Raw genomic sequence first — 21,596 nt, 5'->3', positions numbered from 1 at the left:
CCCAGCACCACATAAGGTCCCCTGAGCCCTGTGAGGAATAATTCCTGAGTACCAAGCCAGGAGTGAGGAACACTGTTGGTATGGCCCAAAAACCAAGAAGAATTCTTATACAAATCTTATTAAAGATTTTATAGGATACTACAGAATGTCTCCAATTTCTCTTCTTACATCTTAGACAAGAAAAAAAATTCACATTTATTGAGAATGTCACTGTCACTGTCACTGTCATCCCGTTGCTCATCAATTTGTTTGAGCGGGCACCAGTAACGTCTCTCATTGAGAGACTTATTGTTACTGTTTTTGGCATATCGAATATGCCACCGGTAGTTTGCCAGGCTCTGCCATGCGGGTGCGATACTCTTGGTAGCTTGCTCTCCGAGAGGGGCGGAGGAATCGGACAGAGGTTGGCCGCATGAAAGGCAAATGCCCTACAGCTGTGCTATCGCTCCAGCCCATTGAGAATGTATTGTATGACACACATTTTGTATATCATACATTGAAAATGTATGTATGATATACAAAGAGAGAACATATGATATAAAAAATATGTATCATACAGCATGGTTGTGTTTGCTACTTATATGGGTGATTACACGTATGTAATTAATTCTTACAATGTATAATGAGATGCAGGAAAAAATATGTATAGCAACAGAAATAAAAAGGAGCATATTGGTACAGAAGCATGAATAACTCTAGTAGTCTGATCCATATCAGAGTCCTCCTAGCTTATTCTTCCATTGACAGAAATTATTGCCACAACTAGTATTATTTATTGTTTCAGACATCAGTGATGTTCAGGGATGTTGCCATTGACTTCTCTCAGGAAGAGTGGGAGTGCCTGGACTCTGCTCAGAGGGATTTGTATAAAGATGTGATGTTCGAGAACTATAGTAACTTGGTGTCACTAGGTAAGGATTTCTATACCTAGAGGCTTATTCTAAACCACCTCTAAAATGGCTGTTTTTCTTAATTTCAAGTGTATTTGTTTTTTTAAATAGGGATTCCCAGTAGTAAGGTGTGAGGACATTGGAGCCACTCCTGGCAATGATTTGTCCAGGGATATGTGTCTGATGGTTCTTTATTCAGCTCAGTGCTTGGTCCTGGAAATACTGGGGGCCACCAGGGCCACCCCAGCAATAGTAGGAGATCATCAGTACCATATCTGGAGGTATTTGGGTACTGTCAGTGTTTACCCAGTGGTACTGGGGGTCAGAGGCCTGCATACAGTGCCAGAAATCAAATTCAGGGCCACATATATTGCTCCCATTGGAGCCATTTCCCAGGGGTCCCTCAAGGTCACTTTTAAATAATTAATTTTATTGAAATAATTTATCATTCTTAAATTTTATTATTGGAGGGACAGGAATGAGTATAGCAGAAAGTGCTTTTGCCTTGCATGTGACTGACCCAGGTTCGATCTCTGGCATCCATATGGTTTCTCAAGCATTGCCAGGAGTAATTCCAGAGTGCAGAGCCAGGAGTAAACCCTGAGCGTCACTGGGTGTGACCCAGAAAAGCCCCCCGACCCAAATGAAAAAATTTATTACTGCAAGTAGTCATTTAGTTTCAGAGGACATATTTCCTTATATATTATATATTTGTTTCTCTGGTATTCAGAGGGATAGATTTGAATTCTGGGATTCTTTCAGTATTATAAAATACAGGTTATGTGTTACAATTTAGATTTGTGAAAGGAATTTGTTTTGTTTTGGGACCATACCTGGTGATGCTCAGGGGTTACTCCTGGCTCTACCCAGGAATTACTCCTAGGTATTCGGGGGATGATATGGGATGCTGGGGATTGAACCCAGGTCATCTGCATACAAGGCATACACTCTGCCCACTGTACTATCTCTTTAGCCCCAACCAAAGGGGTACCTAATGTAAAATAGATGCAGACGTTTTGGTTTTTTCTAACACCGATTAAATAGCGCTAGCGTAGATCATTGTATGTTGCTAACAATTCAAGTCAACCCAGTATATTACAACAAAACATTTTCCGATTTGACTTATGGTTTAAAATTACATGTTAAGATATTTGCATTTTACAGTGAATGAATAGCCATCTCTTATTTGAAAATAGCTGAAAATATTGGTGATTTTCTAGGAAAGTTTATTGTTTTTTCCTATTATAAAATAACAGAATCTTTTTATTTGAGTTGAGGTGACATGGTTACAGTAGTGTTTACATTAGTGCTTGTGATGCAGAAGTTTCATGTGCCTTTATCACCAATGTGACCTTCAGCTTCCACCTGTCATCTACCTTTTCCTTCCCTTTCTCTCTACCTTGTCCCCACACTTGGTGATCGCAGTTCTGTATTCAGAGTCCAAGAAGTAGTCATTAGATACTGTTCATTCATTTCCTTTGTTTCTTTATATGTCACACACTTCTGAGTTCTTCCAGTATTTTTCCTTCTTCCTTTGGCTAGTTTCACTTAACATGACCCATTCTAGCCTCATCCAAGTCATAGCATAACCTTATTTTTCCTGGGGCTGGTGGTGTCACATATCCACTTGTCTCAGGGCTTACTCTTAGCTCTGTACTCAGGAATTACTCCTAGTAGGGCTCAGGTGACCATGTGAGGCTCTCGGGGTTCAACCCAGGTTGGCCACATGCAAGGCAAATGCGTTACCTGCTGTACTATTGCTCTAGCCTATAAGGTTTTTTCTTACAGTTTAATACTATTCCATCATGTATATTTACCACATCTTTTCAGTCCTTTCATTTATTGTTGGACGCTTGGGTTTTTCTCATATTTAGGCTGTCATAATTGGTACCGCAGTAAAAATAGATGTGCATATATTGCTTGGATTAATGTCTGTGTGTTCTAAGGATAGATGCCAAGAATTTGAATTACTGGGAGTTCTATTTTGATTTTGATTTGGGATATTTTTGTGTGTTTTCAGTTGTTTTTGGTGGGGCCCATAAGTGGTGTTCAGTGGGATTTTGGCTACTTCCAGGGATATTCAGCTTAATGGAGCAAGTGTTCAGTGCCAGGGCTAGAGGATGTGCTAGGGACCACTGGGCCACCCTGATCATGTTGGGAAGGTCTTTAGGCCTAGACCTGGTGATGCTCTGGAGGCCATGTGCTGGATAAGTCTCCACGGCATTTTCCATAGAAGCTGAACCAGTTTATATTCTTTTTTCCCCCCTTTTTTAAAAATTGAATCACTCTGAGGTGCAGTTACAAAGCTTCATGTTTGAGTTTCAGTCATAGTGATTGAACATCCATCCCTTCACCAGTGCACATTTTCCACCGCCAATGTCCCCAGTATCCTCCCGCATCCAAGCCTCCCCCCAACCCCCGCTTCTTGGGGCAGACATTTCCTCCATACTGTCTCTCTACTTTTGGGCATTATGGTTTGCTTAAATTTTCCCACCACCATGCTAGAAAATTTATTTTCTGTTGCTTATTATGAGTATTATGAGAGGTTACATGGCCGCAAAAGCAGTTGCACTAGTGGAATTCTAAAATTGTAAATGGTTGGGGTTCAGAGACATCTCTGTAGGGAGCTAATCCATTTTGAGGTTCATTTAGGAGTCTCTGGATCAAGGCCATTAATGCACTAAGATTCCATCTGGAGGCAGATTGTGGGCATGACAGCCAGGACCCAAAGCGGGGAGAGAGGGAGGGAGGACCCATTTCCGATGCCGCCATGGGGTCTGGAGTCTTAGTCCTGGAACTTGCTTACCTGGGTTTTGCTTCTGGAAGCTGGTGATCAAGGGGGTTTCATATGGAGCGGGTGGAGAGGGCACACCAGCTACATCTGAGGTGCCCCAGTGGAATTGGCTCCGTACGGGGTCTAGGGAGATCTCTGTCTTCTGGGATTCATGGCCTTGTCTCTCCAGTTTATATTCTTACCAATAGTGAGTAAAGTTTTTTTTTCCTCCATCCCTGCCAGTACTGGCTATCCTAAATATTTTTTATATATGCTCCTTTTATTGGTGTGAGGTGATATTTCATTGTTTTGATTTGCATTTCCCTGATAATTATTTATGATAAAAACACTTTCTTATATGCCTATTGGCTTTCCATGTGTCTTCTTTAAGGAAGTGACTATCGGGGAGCATTTAATTAAGATTTCTGTAAGAGATTTGCCATCTAAATTACTTTATTCTCTAGACTCTTGGTTTTTTTTTTTTTTTCTTTTTGGGTCACATCCAGCGATACTCAGGGGTTACTCTTGGCTTTGCACTCAGGAATTACTCCTGGAAGTGCTTGGGGGACCATATGGGATGCCGAGTATCGAACCCGGGTCGGCCGCGTGCAAGGCAAACACCCTAGCCGCTGTGCTATCGTTCCGGCCTCCTCTCTAGACTCTTAAAGTCATTGGAATGCAACTATCTCTTGCCTCTTACTTTTCTCTCCACTGAAAGTTTTATGAAATTTTTGCTATGTACATTCCACTCTTCTACAGGTCCAAGATCTGTGGGGGAACAAAAGACCCATGACTGGAGAAAAAAGTTGGGACTTATCATAACCTCCTAAAAAAGGCTTACCTGACCATTACGTTTCCCCCCTCCCCCATTGATCTTTAATGGAATTCTTCCTAGTTTAAGAGAGTAGAATACATGATAATTTTTTTCCCATTTGAAACTTTATTTAACTCATGATCTACAAAGTTGTTCATAATATAATCACTTCAGGTATTTATTATTCAGCACTAATCCCACCACCCCACCACCAGTCTGACTTTCCCTCCACCAATGTCCCAAGTTACCCCACCCCTACCTCAGCCTTTCCCCTTAGTGGACAGAAAATAATGTACTTTATATTGCTTGCTATAACATATACCTCATAATGATATTACTAAGGTTATTGTCCAAGGATTTGCTGAACTGTTAGGGGTGAGGTGAGCCTTCTGTGCTATTGTTTTCTGTAATTGAGCTTATTTGGCTTCTATACAACTCTCCCATCTAGTTTTGTTTACCTAGAATATATAATTTAATGATAATTTTATTACCCATTGACAACCTTTTTATGTAAATTTGTGGAAAGTTTATTTTTTGTTTTTATCTTTTTTTTTTCTGTTTAGTTTGGTATCATTTTCCAAAGTGGTTAGGGCACTTACCTTGCACAAAACAGAACCAGATTTGATCCCAGGCATCCCATACCATCCTTTGAGCACCTCTAGGAATAATTCCTGAGTACAGAGGCACGAGTACATAAGCATCATTGGGTATGCCTTCCTCCCCCAAAATAGACTTACATCATTGTCTCCAGTCTTTCCAGAAATGCTCAAATATATTGTTCAAAAAGCAAATTTTGAGGTCCTATTCCGACCCAAGGACTAATATAAGTTTATATTAACTTGGAGTAAGAATCTAGATTCCTTGGGGAAACTGCATTCTTCTAGAAGAAATACTAAATAAGGAAACTAAACATATATATCTGCATACACATCTATATACTTATTTAATAAGTATAATAATTGCAGGTAGTGACAAATAGTAAAAATAAAAGAACAAGTAAAGAAATAGGGACTGGATAAACAGTAAAGCAGGTAGGGCATTTGTCTTACATGTAGCCAACCCAGGTTTGGTCCTGGACACTACATAATGGTCTTCCCAGAGCCTGGCTGGGAGTGATTACTGAGCACAGAGCCAGAAGTAAGCACTCCTGAGCACTGCTAGGTATAATTCATGTATAAGCTTTGAAAAATCTGTGGAGATAGAAATAGATTAATGGTTGCCCAATGCAGGATTGGGGGATGTCTGTAGGGGTGGATTTAGAGAACGAAAATGAGGAAATTCACAATATGAAAAGGTAAGATATGGAAGAACATATTGGTAAATCACTTATCTAATAAAGATTTAATATCTAAAATATGTAAAGTGGAGCCAGAGAGATAGTATAGCAGGTAGGTCACTTGCCGTGCATGTGGTCGACCTGGGTTTGATTCCCAACATTCCATATGTTCCCCCAAGCACTGCCAGGAGTGCAGAGCCAGAAGTTACCCCTAATCATTTCCAGTGTGGCCTCCAAACAACAAAAAACTGTATAAAGGACTCATGTCAGTAGCTAAATTGTTTGTTGGGGGTTATGTGGGAGTGGGGGTTGGTTTTAGGTTTTAGGCCATACCAAGCAATGCTCAGGGCTTATTCCTAGAACTATGCTTAGGGATCACTGCAGGTAAGGCATAGGGGACCATGTGGGTGCCAGAGTTCAAATCTGGTTTGGCTGTGTGCAGGATAAGACCCTACCCTCTATTACTTTGACTATCAATCTTTTTTTTTTTAACTTCTGCACCATCAGTTGTAGTCCTGGTGTACCCTGAACCTTGTTGGCTGTATTCTTTGTAAGTTAAGGTCTAGAGAGATAGTACAGTGGGTAAGGTGCTTGCCTTGCACGTGGCTGACCCAGTTTCAGTCAATCCTGGCATCACTTAATATCCTCCAAGTCCCACCAGTAGTGAACCCTGAGTGCACAGCCAGGAGTATGCCCTGAGCCCATCTGACTATGGCCCAATAACAAAACAACAGCCACATAATTTAAAGAAATATAATGTGTAACATGGTGGCTAACATTATTTATAGTGTATATGTTGCTGGTAGTCTTAAAAATTATTTTCAGAATAAAAAATGTGACTTAAAATGATGACTTTTTTTTTTTTACCTTTTTTAAATTTTTTTTTATTAGTGAATCACAGTGAGGTACAGTTATAGGCTTACAAAGTTTCATGCTTGGGTTTCAGTCATACAATGATTGAGTACCCATCCCTCCACTAGTGCCCATTTTCCACCACCAATGGTCCCAGTATCCCTCCCACCACCCCCACCCTGTCCCCTCCACCCCACCCCACCTCTGTGGCAGGGCATTCCCTTTTGCTCTCTCTCTCTCTCCCTTTGGGTGTTGTGGTTTCCAATAGAGGTATTGGCTGGCCATCATGTTCAGTCTATAGTCTACTTTCAGCCCGCATCTCTACTTTTTGTTTTTTTAAAGACCTGACTATCACAGCCTTTTAGAGGGTTGACATAGATTTATTTAATTGACAAGCTGTTGACAGCACCACTCATTTGTCCTTTATGCTTATCTAGCTCACAAGACACTTAATTTTGTCAAAATAAAGATCTTAAAGGTAACTTGAAAAATATCATTTATGATGTCAAGACAAAGAGCTATAACAATATTAGATGGTTTAAGAAAATCTATTTTCTTAAATTATTATTTTGAACAAGCATCTATACTCAGTGTGTATAGAGAAGATTAGAGCAAGCAACATATACCCAATATCTCAAAATATTTGGTAATATATAAAGATAAATATCAACATTCTGTCATATTTTTATGATAAATTTACTGAATAATTGCAGAAAGAAATTAATTGAAAATAAATTGTTCAAGCAGGGACTATGGCCAGTGAATGGACATTTGTTTTGCATTTGGCCAATTTGGATTCCATCCCCAGCATTCCACATGATCCCTCGAACACAGCCAGAATGTGGCCCCAAAATAAAGCAAAGCAGAATATACATTTTTCAAAATGTTTATATGCTTCCTCCCAAAGATTTTATTTATGTTATCTATTTTGGTAAGATCTATTTTGGTAAGATATAGAATTATAAAACGAAAAAAAGATTGCTTGCCAAGTGGCATTTAGTACACAAAAACAAAAATTTAGAAATAACTTCTCATATTTATTTGTTCATGTTTAAGAGCAAAAAAGTTTCAGTATACATTAATACATTTAGTATAGTTATTCATTAAATGTAAAGGGGAAATTATAAAAATTATTAAATAGTAATATAATTTAAATTTAAAATATATATTATATATAACAGCTTATAACAAGAATAAAAATGATGACTTTAGCTAGATGTATTTTGTTCATTTCACAATGTTTACAAATATTTGGTCATTATGTTGCTTACTAATACAATGCTGAAATGATTATGCTTTTTTGTCAGTTACACTTTGAAAGATTTCAGTCATTACCATTCTCTACTATTTAAAGCAGCTGAGCTCCACATATTTAATGCTTAAATGAATATATGCTTTTTTGTCAATTATATCTTATTTTATACTTACTAAAATAAGATATAATTGACAAAGATATCAATCAACAACCATTATCTACTGCTTAAAGCAGCTGAACTCCATTTATCTGTCAATTTATAGATTAAAAATGGAGTAATGTATTTCTGTGATAACTGGTGAGTTTAAATGTTTTAGAAGTGTTTTTTCTTGTTTTGGTCCTTAAAATGATTATTAAATGAAAAATGCACATTTAACCAGAACTGTAAAAGATTTTACATGTTTCATCTTTGATTCATCTTTACCATCTAATATGTTATTGTTTTCTGATATTTTTGTTTTCTTTCTTTTTAATGCCCCAACGGGGCACTATTTTTGCTGTATAACATAATTTGCTTTTTAAAAATTTTTTTTTTATTAGTGAATCACCGTGAGGTACGGTTACATACTTACAAACTTTCGTGTTTGCATTTCAGTCATACAATGATCGAGAGTACCTATCCCTCCACCAGTGCCCATTCTCCACCAACAATGATCCCAGTATCCCTCCCACATAACATTTGCTTTTGGATTTATTCACGTAAATATCCTTTGATTTCTGTGCTAGTCAGCTTCCATTGTACCTTCATACTGTATTTCACCTATTTTAACTACATTAGATAAGGCCTGTTAATAGAGGCTCTCAGTTTTAATTTTTGTTGTTGCAAAATAACTTTGTGTCATTTTCATTCTTGCCTGATGATTTAAGGGGCATAAAATCCTATATTGACAATCATTTTTTCCTCAGCATTCTGAAGATACTATTCCACTGTCTTCTGCCTTCTATTGTTGCTCTTGTGGAATCTGCCATCTGTATCATTGTTGTTCCCTTTGTAAGTAATCTATATTTCCTGACTGTTTTTAAGATTTTTTTCTGTAAGATTTAATATAATTAATTGTATTGTTTATTTCTTATATAGAAGATATTGTGTAATGATATATAGCTTTTTTTGTTTGTTTAGCATTTAGGCCAGAATGGAAATATGTTTTATCTATTTCCTTTCAAGGTCAGGGTGAAAAATCTTTTTTTCAACTGTAGGCCTTAGTTCTGATTTTGTGAAGAAGTCAAGTCTTATTCCTTGAAAATTTGTTGGAGTATGATTTTATATCAAATTTTTTAAGGTGATTGAAGTCAGCCAGTGTTCTGAGGGTACCTGTGACTTTAGAGATATGTTTTGGTTTTATTTTGAGGCTATACTTGGTAGTGCTCAGGTTTACTCCTATTTTGGGTTCAGGGGAACTGTATGGAGTGCTGGGAATTGAAGTCTGGTTGTGTGTGTCCTGCCCACTGAATTATCTCTCTGGCCTCCAGATATTTTTAGCTTGGCTTTGTGGTTCTCATTTTTCTGTATCTGCTTTGATCATTATTTCCTTTTAAATTAGAAAAGTTTTAGAAGAATGATGGTCATTTTATCCAGCATTTCACAATGTTTTCGGGAAATCTAATACATTCATTTTAGACAAATTGAATGAATCTGAGTTGAATTCAAACAGTGTTGAGTCCTGCTTTTAAATATGCTGTATCAATATGCATGCTAGTTTTTGTCATTTTGTGAATTTTTTCTTAAAAGGTCTTGCACTTTTTTTTCTGTGCAGAACTAGGAAATCAAACCTAAGTTTCACGCATGCAAGGAATATATACTGTACTATAACCACATCTCTGGTCCTTCATATTTCTTATTTAAGTAATATCCTTAGTACTTTAATGCATTTTATTGGGAATATAAATATAAATATTTTGTTCTATGACATTTTCTGAATGGCTGAAATATACTGCTAAATTTCATGGAATTTCAGATTTACTAACTACCTTTAGTATTTATATCTTAACTATTTTTATATTTCACTTTTATTATGAAAATTACCTTAATTCTAAATTATATACTTTTTTCAGTTTTTGTAATTTCTGATTTTATTCTAATGTGGTTAAGATGTTATGTTTTGCTGTACTAAAGCTGAAAATAAAACTTTCCTTTTATTCACATATTTCTAATACCAGAAGTGTGGGTTTTTCCATCTAAAACAATTCTCCAGTTCTTAGTTGACACCAACTATATTCTATAATTTCTGTCACTGTTTAGAGTTAGCACAGAATCCATGATTGTAGGGCTCATTTCCACTGCCCCTGCCCAATCAAATGCTTATAACATGTTGCAAATAATCGTTTATACTTCTGACTTGCTATAAAACGGGAAATGCTGTGATCCTGTGATCCTTTCCTTGGGTTCAGTAACACCCTAGAGTGAGACATAGAACATGTCTTTGCTATGTAGACTTATCTTTCTCTTTATATGTATTAGTTTGTCAAATGTGAATTTTAAGTTGCAGAAAAATGTACATGGTTATTATCATTTCTTCTGTTTGACTCTGATATATATACCTTGAGCTGATCTCATTGAGGAAACTGAAATAGTAAGAAAATTTTATGCTTCTGCTGCTTTGTCTCTACTTCCCGCATATATACTCATATTCTGTCTCTTCCTATGATAGATGAATTTTCTTTGATGTTCTGTTCGAACAGTACCTCCAGTTTTGCACTAAATATTAATCTGTTTATTGACAGTTTTGGAACCATTTTTCTCTGCCTCTTGCAATGTCTTTTTTTCATACTTGTTATCATTTTCATGAGCAAACAAATATATAATTTCTCCCTTCTGAAAGGACAAATAAATCAGAGGCAAATATCTCTACATGTTTTCCTCTTGGTGTGGCCCTTTTCTCTGTTACTTTTGGGCCAGAATGATAGTACAGCAAGTAGGTCATTTTCCTTGCACACAACCAACCTGGATTATATTCCCAGCTCTCCATATGGTTCCCCAAGCTCACAAGGAGTGATCCTGAGTACAGAGCTAGGAGTAATCCCTGACCACTGTTGGTATGACTGTAAAACCCTCCCCCAAAAAAGAATTTTTCCTCCTTCCTATCTCAAGTACTTACACGCTTTTAATTCTTAAGTCAGAACTTGCCTCCATGGAAATGATCTTATGAATACCATTAAGAACCCTTAATATTTTTTAAAACTTTGTTCTGTAAGAAATCACCAGTTTACCAATATACCTCAACTCTTCACCTCTTACACAATTGATCGATTGAACCTCCTCCTAACAAGTTTCTTCCCTTGCCTCAGGAGTGACTTAGTCTCCCAGCTTTTTTCATTCCTTATTACTTGCTCATTACCAGTTTCCTTTGCTGGTTCCTTTTTATTGTTTGTTTGAGTGCAAAATAAAAATGAAATGCCCCAGGTTTCAGTTTCAAACTTTCCTTTTCTTTCTTTATTTGCTTTATCAATAAACTCTCTTTATATAATCTTATTCAGTTTCTTAGGTTTAAATATCACCTTTCCTTTGATAACACACAAATTTATATGTCAAATCTGTTACCTGCCCAGCATCCCATGTTTACATATATCTGACTATTCAGTATCATTTTTATGGAATATGATAGTTCAGAAGTAAATTCTCAACTTTCTTTCTCATATCTGTTCTTACTAACAATGAGTTTTCAGTAAATGACTTTTCATTTTTTCAGTTTCCAGAAAATACATGTAGCTTTCTTTGGCCTCTGTATTTTATTTTACATGTCCAACCCATCACCAAAGAGTGGAGAATTTTTAAATTTTCTTCATTTACAATTAATGTCTTTTATTTTTCTTTCTGGATTGTTTATTAGACACCTGTCTTTAACTGTAGTAATGTAAAAAAATGATAGTTTTCTGGGATTAACAGTAGTATTGACCTTGGATAGAAGAGTAAATTTTAAGAAGACATGAAATGGGATAATTAAACGAAACAGACTGGGCATTTAACTCAAACAGTAGAGTATTTACCTGCATATGTGATTCCCTGACTTTGAATGCTGGCACTGCAAAAAACAAAAACAAGCAAACAAAAACCATGAAATTAAAAACAAAGAAAACAAAAACCCGAAGTAAATAAAGTAAAAGCCACTTGTATCTTGCAGTATGCAAGAGGTAAGACAATTGGAGAAATATTTTTCCATTTTTATCTAGATTTACTATGGTTATACTTTTGTTTTCATTTTTGAACAGTTGTGAAAGCCACAGGTCAGTGATTTCTAAGACAATAACTTAGCTATATGCTTCTTAGAGAGGAACACTTGGAGAGTATTTAGGAACAGTAGAGTATTGTGTATATTAACCTCTCAAGGCCTGACTTAAGGCCTCGAAGTATGCTTTTTCCCATTTTTAATTGTTTTGTACTCTCATTCATTTAGTTATGTGTTGTTTTAAGATTATAAAGAATAATTGCTGAAGTAAATGGAGCCTTGGACGGTGTTATACATTTTCAGTGGAGACTGACAGGTAGTCTTGAATTACCTTAGGACTAAGGTGATTTCTGGAGTTGAGATGATGCAAAGATGATTCAAGAATTTCCCAACATACCATTTCTCCCATTTCCATGAGGGAACCCTCAGCAAAACATATGGAAAATTTATGATGGACTCTGTTTTCCAGCTGTTAGTATACTAAGCTTATGAAATGTTTCAAAATCAGTAGTTCCTTCACTTCTCAATTCCCTTTTCTGAATGAGGACTAGAGAATAGGTAAATGGAAAACTGGCCCCAAATGTTGGAGTTAATAACTCCTGAGTATTTCTTTTTTTAACCCATCCCTTGGTCCCATTATTAATTTTCTGGTGTCTTCAATCATGCACCTTTTGTATTTTGTCAGATTTGTGTAATAGCTCTCAACAGTAAGATTGGCTTAAAATCTCATCTGGTAATACTAGTAGACATTTAAAGAACAACAACTGATTTTATGTCTTATCTTCCAATCAGCCACATTGTTGGCTCTTGAAGGTGATATATAAATTGCAGCTTAAGAAGAGTGCTTTTATTTAGGGATTTTTTTTCAAAATTAAAAGTAATCTCTAAGATGCAGATCAAAACAACAATGAGATATCATCTCACACCACAGAGACTGGCCCACATCCAAAAGAACAAGAGCAACTGTTGTTGGCGCATATATGGGGAGAAAGGGACTCTCTTTAACTGCTGGTGGAATGCCGACTGGTTCAGCCCTTTTGGAAAACAATATGGACAATTCTGAAAAAAATTAGAAATTGAACTCCCATTTGACCCAGCAATACCACTCCTGGGACTATATCCCAGAGAGGCAAAAAGGTATAGTAGAAATGACATCTGCATTTATATGTTCATTGCAGCACTGTTTACAATAGCCAAAATCTGAAAAAAACTGTAGTGCCCAAAACAGATGACTAGTTAAAGAAACTTTGGTACATATACACAATGGAATACTATGCAGCTGTCAGAAAAGATGAAGTCATGAAATTTGCTTATAACTGGATCAACATGGAAAATATCATGTTAAGCGAAATGAGTCAGAAAGAGAGAGACAGACATAGAAAGATCGCACTCATCTGTGGAATATAAAGTAACAGAATGGGAGACTTAACACCCAAGAATAGTAGAGATAAGAACCAGGAGGTCTGCCCCACAGCTTGGAAACTGGCCTCACATGCTAGGAGAAAAGGCAGCTGAGATAGAGAAGGGAACACCAAGTAGAGGATGTTGGGGAGACCCATTTGGGTTGAAAGATACATGCCAAAAGTAGACAATAGACCGAACATGATGGCCACTCAATACCTCTATTGCAAATTATAACACCCAAAAGGAGAGAGAAAAGGGAATACCCTGACGCAGAGGCAGGGTGGGGTAGTGGGGGTTGGGGTGGGGGTGGTGGGAGGGATACTGGGAACATTGGTGTGGAGAATGGGCACTGGTGGAGGGATGTAAATGATCACTGAAATGCAAATATGAAAGTACATAAGTTTGTAACTACTTCACAGTGATTTAGTAATAAAAAATTAAAAAAGAAAAAAGTAATCTCTAATATGTTTGCAAATAGTGAGCAAAGTCAAACAAGCTTGTGGGGAGATTATATGTATATATATGTATATGTATATGTATATGTATATGTATATGTATATGTATATATATGAACTAGATTATAAAGGACTTTGTCAAAATCATGGAAGTCATTTGTATTGTATTTTTAAAATAGGATTGTATTTTTAATTTGGTAACTTTAAAATTTTTGGCTAAAATATCAAGCAAATCACAATCTGAACCAGAATTGATTGGTAGAAGGTTTTTAAGCTATAGTTATCTAATCTTTGTTTCTTAGTCACTAAAATCACACTAAGCCTGCTGTTTTATATCTAGGATCTTTAATTTTAAAAGCACTCTAGGTGATTTTGGTCTTCACCAAAATTTGAGAATCACTGACTAAAAGATTTTTTGAACTCTTCCCACTACAATTTTTATTTTTCTCTTCCCTTTCACATACATTTAAAATTATATGTTAATGTGTGAAACAATTTAAAACTAATATTTTTTCAAATTCTAGTTGTAATTGTGCTATGACATAAAGTTACTTTAGTGGGCATTTATTGTGTATGGTTCAACAGGGTAGGTCTTTTATGAAACTAACTAGTTATTAAAAAAGGTAAGTAGGTTTAATAGGTCAGAATAAATACTAGAAAAGAATTGACATAGGCCATTATTTTCTTGGTGGGGGGATCACAGTCTCAGGTCTTAGCTCCTGGCTCTCTGCTTAGGGGCCATTCCTGGCAGTATTTAGAAAACAATATGCAGTGCTAGGGATCAAACCAGGGTTAGCCAGGAAAGCATCTTACTCATTCCTCTATCTCTTTGGCTAAGGCCAGTTATTTCTTATATTTCCCTATGTATTTCCTTATATAGTTTTTCTAGTATTGAAATTTTTCCCCTTCTGAAATGACAACACTAATTTTTAATGTTTTCTTTCAGACGTGCTTTCACGGTGTGCAAATAAGAACTTTTCTCTTAAAAAGGACACTTATGAAATAGAAATATCTCAATGGGAGATGAGTGACAAGCTTGAAAACTGTGATCTTAAAGTAGCCAGTTCTAGAGATTATTTGGAGGCCAAAGGCTCATTGGCAAATAAGCAAGATAATCAGGAATATTTCAGACAAGGGATGATTATTCTTGAAACCATGTCTATTTTCAACCAGCATACTTGCTTAAGTCAGCGTTCTAGATGTCATTCTACTGAGAAACCCTATAATTGTAAGGAGTGTGGAAAGGCTTTTAGACGAGCCTCACACCTGACTCAACATCAAAGTATTCATACTGGTGAGAAACCATATGCATGTAAGCAGTGTGGGAAGGCTTTTAGTCGCGATTCACAGCTTATTCTTCATCAGAGACTTCATACTGGTGAAAAACCCTATGCATGCAAGGAATGTGGGAAGGCATTTACACAGAGCTCACAACTTATTTTACATCACAGAATTCATACTGGTGAAAAACCATATAAATGTGAAGAATGTGGGAAAGCTTTTATTCGTAGCTCACAACTCACTCGACATCAAAAAGTACATACTGGCGAGAAACCTTATGAATGTAAAGAATGTGGGAAGGCTTTTACTCAGAACTCACAACTTACTCTGCACCAGCGACTTCATACTGGTGAGAAACTCTATGAATGTAAAGAATGTAGGAAGGTCTTTACTCAGCTTTCTCAGCTTATTCTGCATAAAAGAATTCATACAGGTGAAAAACCCTATGAATGTAAAGAATGTGGGAAAGCTTTCATTTGTGGTTCACAGCTTTCTCAACATCAGAAAATTCATAATGGGGAAAAACCATATGAATGTACAGAGTGTGGAAAGGCCTTTATTCGTGGCTCATTACTTATGCAACATCAAAGGATCCATACTGGTGAAAAGCCCTATAAGTGTGAAGAATGTGGGAAAGCCTTTATCCGTGGCTCACAGCTTACTCAACACCAGAGAATCCATACCAATGAGAAACCTTATGAATGTAAGGAATGTGGAAAAACATTTAGTCATGGCTCACAACTTACTCAACATCAGAGAATACATACTGGTGAAAAGCCCTATTTGTGTAGGGAATGTGGAAAGGCCTTTAATCGTGGCTCACTCCTTACTCGACACCAGCGGATTCATACCGGTGAGAAACCCTATGAATGTAAAGAATGTGGAAAGACCTTTAGTCGTGGCTCAGAACTCACACAACATGAGAGAATTCACACAGGTGAGAAACCCTATGAATGTAAGGAATGTGGGAAGTCCTTTATTCGTGGCTCACAGCTTACGCAACATCAGAGAATTCATACTGGTGAGAAACCTTATGAATGTAAAGAATGTCGAATGGCCTTTACTCAGAGTTCACATCTTTCTCAGCATCAGAGACTTCATACTGGTGAGAGACCCTATGTATGTAATGAATGTGGGAAGGCTTTTGCTCGGGGCTTACTACTTATACAGCATCAGAGAATTCATACAGGTGAGAAACCATATCAGTGTAAAGAATGTGGGAAAGCCTTTATTCGTGGGTCACAACTTAATCAGCATCAACGAATTCACACTGGAGAAAAGCCCTATGAATGCAAGGAATGTGGAAAGGCCTTTAGTCATGGCTCTCAGCTTACTTTACATCAGAGAATCCATACAGGCGAAAAACCTTATGAATGCAAAGAATGTAGGAAAGCCTTTACTCAGAGCTCACATCTTTCTCGACATCAAAGAATTCATACTGGTGAGAAACCATATCAATGTAAGGAATGTGGGAAGGCCTTTACTCGTGGTTCACAGCTAATTCAACATCAGAGAATACATATCAACGAGAAATCTTTTGGATATACGGGATGTGGGGTAGACTTTACTCATGGCTCACAAGTTTATATGTGAATTATCTGATTTTCTGTGACTAATAGAGAGCCTTCTGTAATCATTAATCTATTATCAGTGTCTTAAAATGTGAATATGGAGGCATGTTTGAAAAAGCTCAGCATCAGTATAAATGGGAGAAAAATGTTAATTAACAGAAAATCCTGTCAATTTAGGAAACTGGTTAAACTTTAAAATAGTTTAAAATAGGGACTAATTTTGTTAGTGTAGTAAGTATAGGAAAGTTTCAGCCCTAGCATGTCTTTTTTATGAAAGTATTGTCATTTTCTTTCTTTTGTAAAAATTTCCATTTTGTTTTCCTATTCATCATAATTATTGACCTCTTGTTTGGCTTAATTGTTTGTAAGATAGACCCAGCTAAGGTTCTTGGAAGTATATGTAAAGCCTTAGAACAGTGCCTTGAACATAGCACTTCCCAAATATTAGCTCTCATGTTCACATTAGAATTTCTATTTGCATAAGGTGGGTATTTACAAATATTGAGAAATGGATATTTCTTAATAATGCATATTGAGAAACCTGTTTTTTACTCTTAACCCTGATTATTTTAATGAGGGTCACTGTCATTTATAATAAATATGAGACACCTTTCAACTACATATCCTATATACTATAAGAGGAGTTCTTAGTGTAAAAAAGAAATGTAGATTAGTTTGTAGGTTGTTGAAGTGTTGTAAAGTGAATTGTATTGAAGTTGAAAATTTTATGTTTGTCACTGACCAGAGTTCAGAGATTTGTTTTTTAGAAGTTTTAAAAATGGATCAGGACCAAGATGTACCTCTGCATCCCTCCTCACACTTGATACTTTTTCTGATATTCAGCAACAGCTGTGCAATAAGGCCAGAGGGATAGTACAGAGGTCAGGGTGCTTGCCTTGCATGTGGTCAACTCAGGTTCATTCCCTAGCATTCCATTTGGACCCCTGAGCACTGCTAGGAGTAGTTCCTGAATGCAGAGCCAGGTGTAACCCCAGAGCATCAAGTGTAACCCCCAAAAAGAAGGGGAAAAAAGATGTGTAACAAAATTAATATACTGTGAATTTTTTAATATTGAATACATAGCTTTCCAATAAAGAAAATTTGTCATTACAAGTAATTTTGCAACAAGAAATGGTGTGTCTCAAAACCTGTTAATTACTCAGTAACCATTTTCCCTTTTTATTTCTGACTGAAAAATTATCTTGGCCAACTTTGCATATCAAGATGGAGGTGGTATTTCTATGATGGAATGTTTTAGACATCTTTTTCCTCTCTTTATTATCCCCCATCCCTTCCAGTCCCCACTCCTGCCTACATTGTAGACCTTTAATCTGAAGCTCTGGTGTTTTTATGGCTATTTTAAAAATGGTTTTCAGGATAATGGAGCAGAAATTCAGAACAAGTCTACACATCTGATTTTCTATGGAACAAGCATATCAAATACGGACTGCCTGCCTCCTATAGTTTTTTTTTTAATATAAGATTTAAATAAACTTCATTGGTGCTGTTTTGTTAATATTGAAACTTTTTAAGAATATAAAATTGTGTGCCTGGAAGTGGAATTCTGTTCTTACATGAAATCTCAAATGTAGCATTGAATTAGGATCATGTAGTGTAGGACCCACTTGAGGCCCCCAAAACAGAAGAAACTTGTGATTTAATAGACAGGACATTGAATGAGAATCACTCCACTTTTCCTTACAAGGGAAATACTGTGCCAGTCAGAGCTATAATATTAGAGAAGAATAGAAATGAGTTGAAATGTGGTAATTTGTGTTTTTTTTTTTTTACTTTGAGTAGTGTCTTATAAAACGCAAGTATAACACAAACTAGCTAACAGCTGTCAGCAGATACTGAAAGTGATACTACTTTTTAAAGAACATTATCTCTTGGGCTGGAGTGATAGTACAGTAGGTAAGGCATTTGCCTTGCATGTGGTCAACCTAGGTTTGATCACTGGCACCCCATATTGTTCCTTGAACTACTCGAGGAGTGACTTCGGAGTGCAAAGCCAGGAGTAAGTTCCGTGCACTGCCGGGTATAGATAAAAAAAATCCTTCTCTGGTGTTCCTCAACACACCAGCACAGTCCTTCTGTTTCCCCAGCCCCTCAGTCATTGGCTGACTCCACTCCATTAAAATCTTGACTCTTTCCTTGTCATCTACCTTTATTTTTATATATCATCTCCATATCATTCCTAGATATATTATATAACAAACGAATACATCCCTCAAATCCTTTCATTCATTTATTGGCTTTTCGGGATCACATCCATTGATGCTCATGGGTTATTCTTGGTTCTGCACTCATGAATTACTCCTGGTGGCGCTCAGGGAACCATATGGGATACCGGGGATCAAACCCATTTTGGCTAGGTACAAGGCAAAAACCCCATTCACTGAACTATCACTCCAGCCCCTCTTAAATCCTTTTGAACGACTCTCCAGTACCACTTATGTTATATAGTAAAACTTATTACTCAAGCCTCATAATAAAAGGGCTCATTGGTATATCCTACATATTTATGATGGTGGCAGGAATAGACACTTATACATTAAGTATATCATGACTAACTTTAGACTCAATCTGGGTGGTGAAAGCTTTTTATCTTTGCTGCTTAAATGACTTACAAGGATTTGAATAAGTGATGCTTGGTAAAAGAAGTGAGAGATATTGGGACCAATCTTATAAATCCTTGTTTGTCATTGTAACCATTTTTAATTTTATTTAGGGAGGTATAAGCAGCCACTGAATACCTAAGTAGAGGACATGGTCTGGCATGCTATTGTGTTGTAAAAATAAGAAAAAATAAGACGAGTAACAGTACAAGATGACATTAATTCAAATGACGGTAGTACACAATGAGAAGATATAATTTAGAGATGTGTTAGATATAATAAAGCAGTGTTTTTTTTGTTGTTTTTTTTTTTAGTTCTTAGTTATCAGGTATGAAAAAAGTCCAGGGTGACAGACAAAGATTTCTTACATCAGCTGAGATTGCAGTAGCTGTAATTCCACATTTGTGAGAACAGTTGGAGTTCAGTGCGAAGTCACAATATAGAGTATGCATTTGGATGTTCTAATTTGCACTGGTGAGATTATAGGAATTTAATAATTATTGATTATACTTAAAATCATATGGCAGTTGGGTAATATCTGGGTCAAGAATTAGGGCACATGCTTACATGGCAAGGTCCAGGGCTCAATCCCTGGCACTACATGATTCCCTGAGCATTATCAGATGTAGACCTGATCCCCCATGTGGGCCCAATCACCAGTGGGCCTATCCACCACAATAATCAATATAAAAATGATTGAATATGGAGAGATAAAAAGAACAGCAAGAGGGGCTGAAGCAATAGCACAGTGGGTAGGGCATTTGCCTTGCATGCGGCCAACCCGGGTTCAATTCCCAGCATCCCATATGGTCCCCTGAGCACCGCCAGGAGTAATTCCTGAGTGCAGAGCCAGGAGTAACCCCTGTGTATCGCTGGGTGTGACCCAAAAAGAGGAAGAAAAAAAAAAGAACAGCAAGAGCTGAGTGCATTGCAGTATGAAAGGGATAGATCAAAAGAAAAGACTAAGGATAACAGATGGGAAACCAAGTGTGGCATTGCAGGAGCCAAGTGAAAATTAGAGATAAATGATGGTATCAGATACGATTGACAAGTTACATAATAGGATGTTTGAGAATTGACTAGTATTGATAATGACCTGAGAACAGAGCAGTTTAATGGAGTGTTAAAAGCCTGGTAAGAGCATGCAGCTATAGCTAGTATTTATTTTTTTGCTTTTTTTGGGGGGAGTCATACCTGGCAATGCTGGGATATGGGATGCTCGGAATTGAACCTGGGTCAGCAATTGACTAGTATTTATAATGACCTGAGAACAGAGCAGTTTAATGGAGTGTTAAAAGCCTGGTAAGAGCATGCAGCTATAGATAGTATTTTTTTTTTTTGCTTTTTTTTGGGAGGGGTCATACCTGGCAATGCTGGGATATGGGATGCTCGGAATCGAACCTGGGTCAGCCATGTGCAAGGCAAACGCCCTACCTGCTGTACTATGGCTCCAGCCCTATAGATAGTATTTAGAGGGTTGCTGCAGAGCAGCACAGAAACGAGCTTGTGTGACAAGAAGAATGGAAATGTTTGTTTTTAAAAAATTAGAAAATGTTAAAATAATGAAGAAGATGATTGAGGATTTTAAATATTCACTGGAAAAATTACCTTACAGGGGCTGAAGAGATAGTACAGTGAGTTTGGCACTTAGCTTTCACGCAGCTGACCTGTGTTTGATTCCCTGCATCCTATATTGTCCCTGAGCACTGCCAGAAGTGATTCCTGGATGCAGAGCCAGGAGTATTCCCTGAGCATTGCCACTTGTGGCCCCCAAACAAATGACCTTACGTAGATGAGAGGGATAGAATTTACTGGAAGGAAGGGTTAGTATTAACTAGTATGTTTATGGTAGTCGGATGGCAAAATACGGTTTGCAGATAATAGGAAGCTAGTAGATGAGGTGGCTGAAGTCTAGTGAACTTTTTTCAAGAAGTGGCAATCATCATTAACTGAAAATGTGGAGGATAAATTTGAAGCATGAAAGAGATTAAATGGTCAACAAAAGTAAATGAAACTTAATGTTCTAGAAATGTTGAAATTTTTCTTAGCTTACTAACTGATCCTGGTATACAGAAGAATTATACTTTTGGGTTTTGTTTCGGGTGCACCCAGTAGAGCTCAGGGCTTACTCCTGACTGGGCTCGGGGGACCATATCGGGTGTTGGGGATTGAACTCAGTTGGGCTGCGTGTAAGACAAATGCTCTATCCACTGTACTATCTCTGGCCACAAATCATGGCTTTTT

At 37.0% G+C, this 21,596-nt stretch overlaps 1 protein-coding gene across 3 annotated transcripts in view; it reads left to right on the top strand.

Annotated features, from left to right (window-relative positions):
• Positions 1-18,384, top strand: part of LOC101538308 (zinc finger protein 420) — a 29,161-nt gene extending 10,777 nt beyond the window's left edge. Inside the window, exons 1-4 of one of the 3 annotated variants that reach the window (XM_055145117.1) lie at positions 8,833-8,851; positions 12,252-12,339; positions 12,955-13,160; positions 14,829-18,384. In XM_055145117.1, coding sequence (XP_055001092.1) covers positions 14,906-16,756 — 1,851 coding nt within the window. In that variant the 5' untranslated portion in view covers positions 8,833-8,851; positions 12,252-12,339; positions 12,955-13,160; positions 14,829-14,905 and the 3' untranslated portion in view covers positions 16,757-18,384. Of the gene's footprint in view, positions 1-784; positions 912-8,766; positions 8,852-12,251; positions 12,340-12,954; positions 13,161-14,828 lie in introns of those variants that run through there. The other 2 variants (XM_055145116.1, XM_004600715.2) reach the window with 2 other exon arrangements.
• The last annotated feature ends 3,212 nt before the right edge of the window (positions 18,385-21,596 follow it).

This window comes from Sorex araneus, chromosome 8 (genome assembly GCF_027595985.1).
Source record: "Sorex araneus isolate mSorAra2 chromosome 8, mSorAra2.pri, whole genome shotgun sequence".
Lineage (NCBI taxonomy): Eukaryota > Metazoa > Chordata > Mammalia > Eulipotyphla > Soricidae > Sorex > Sorex araneus.
Note: the sequence above shows the minus strand (reverse complement) of the source record. Positions and strands in the feature narration are given on the sequence as shown.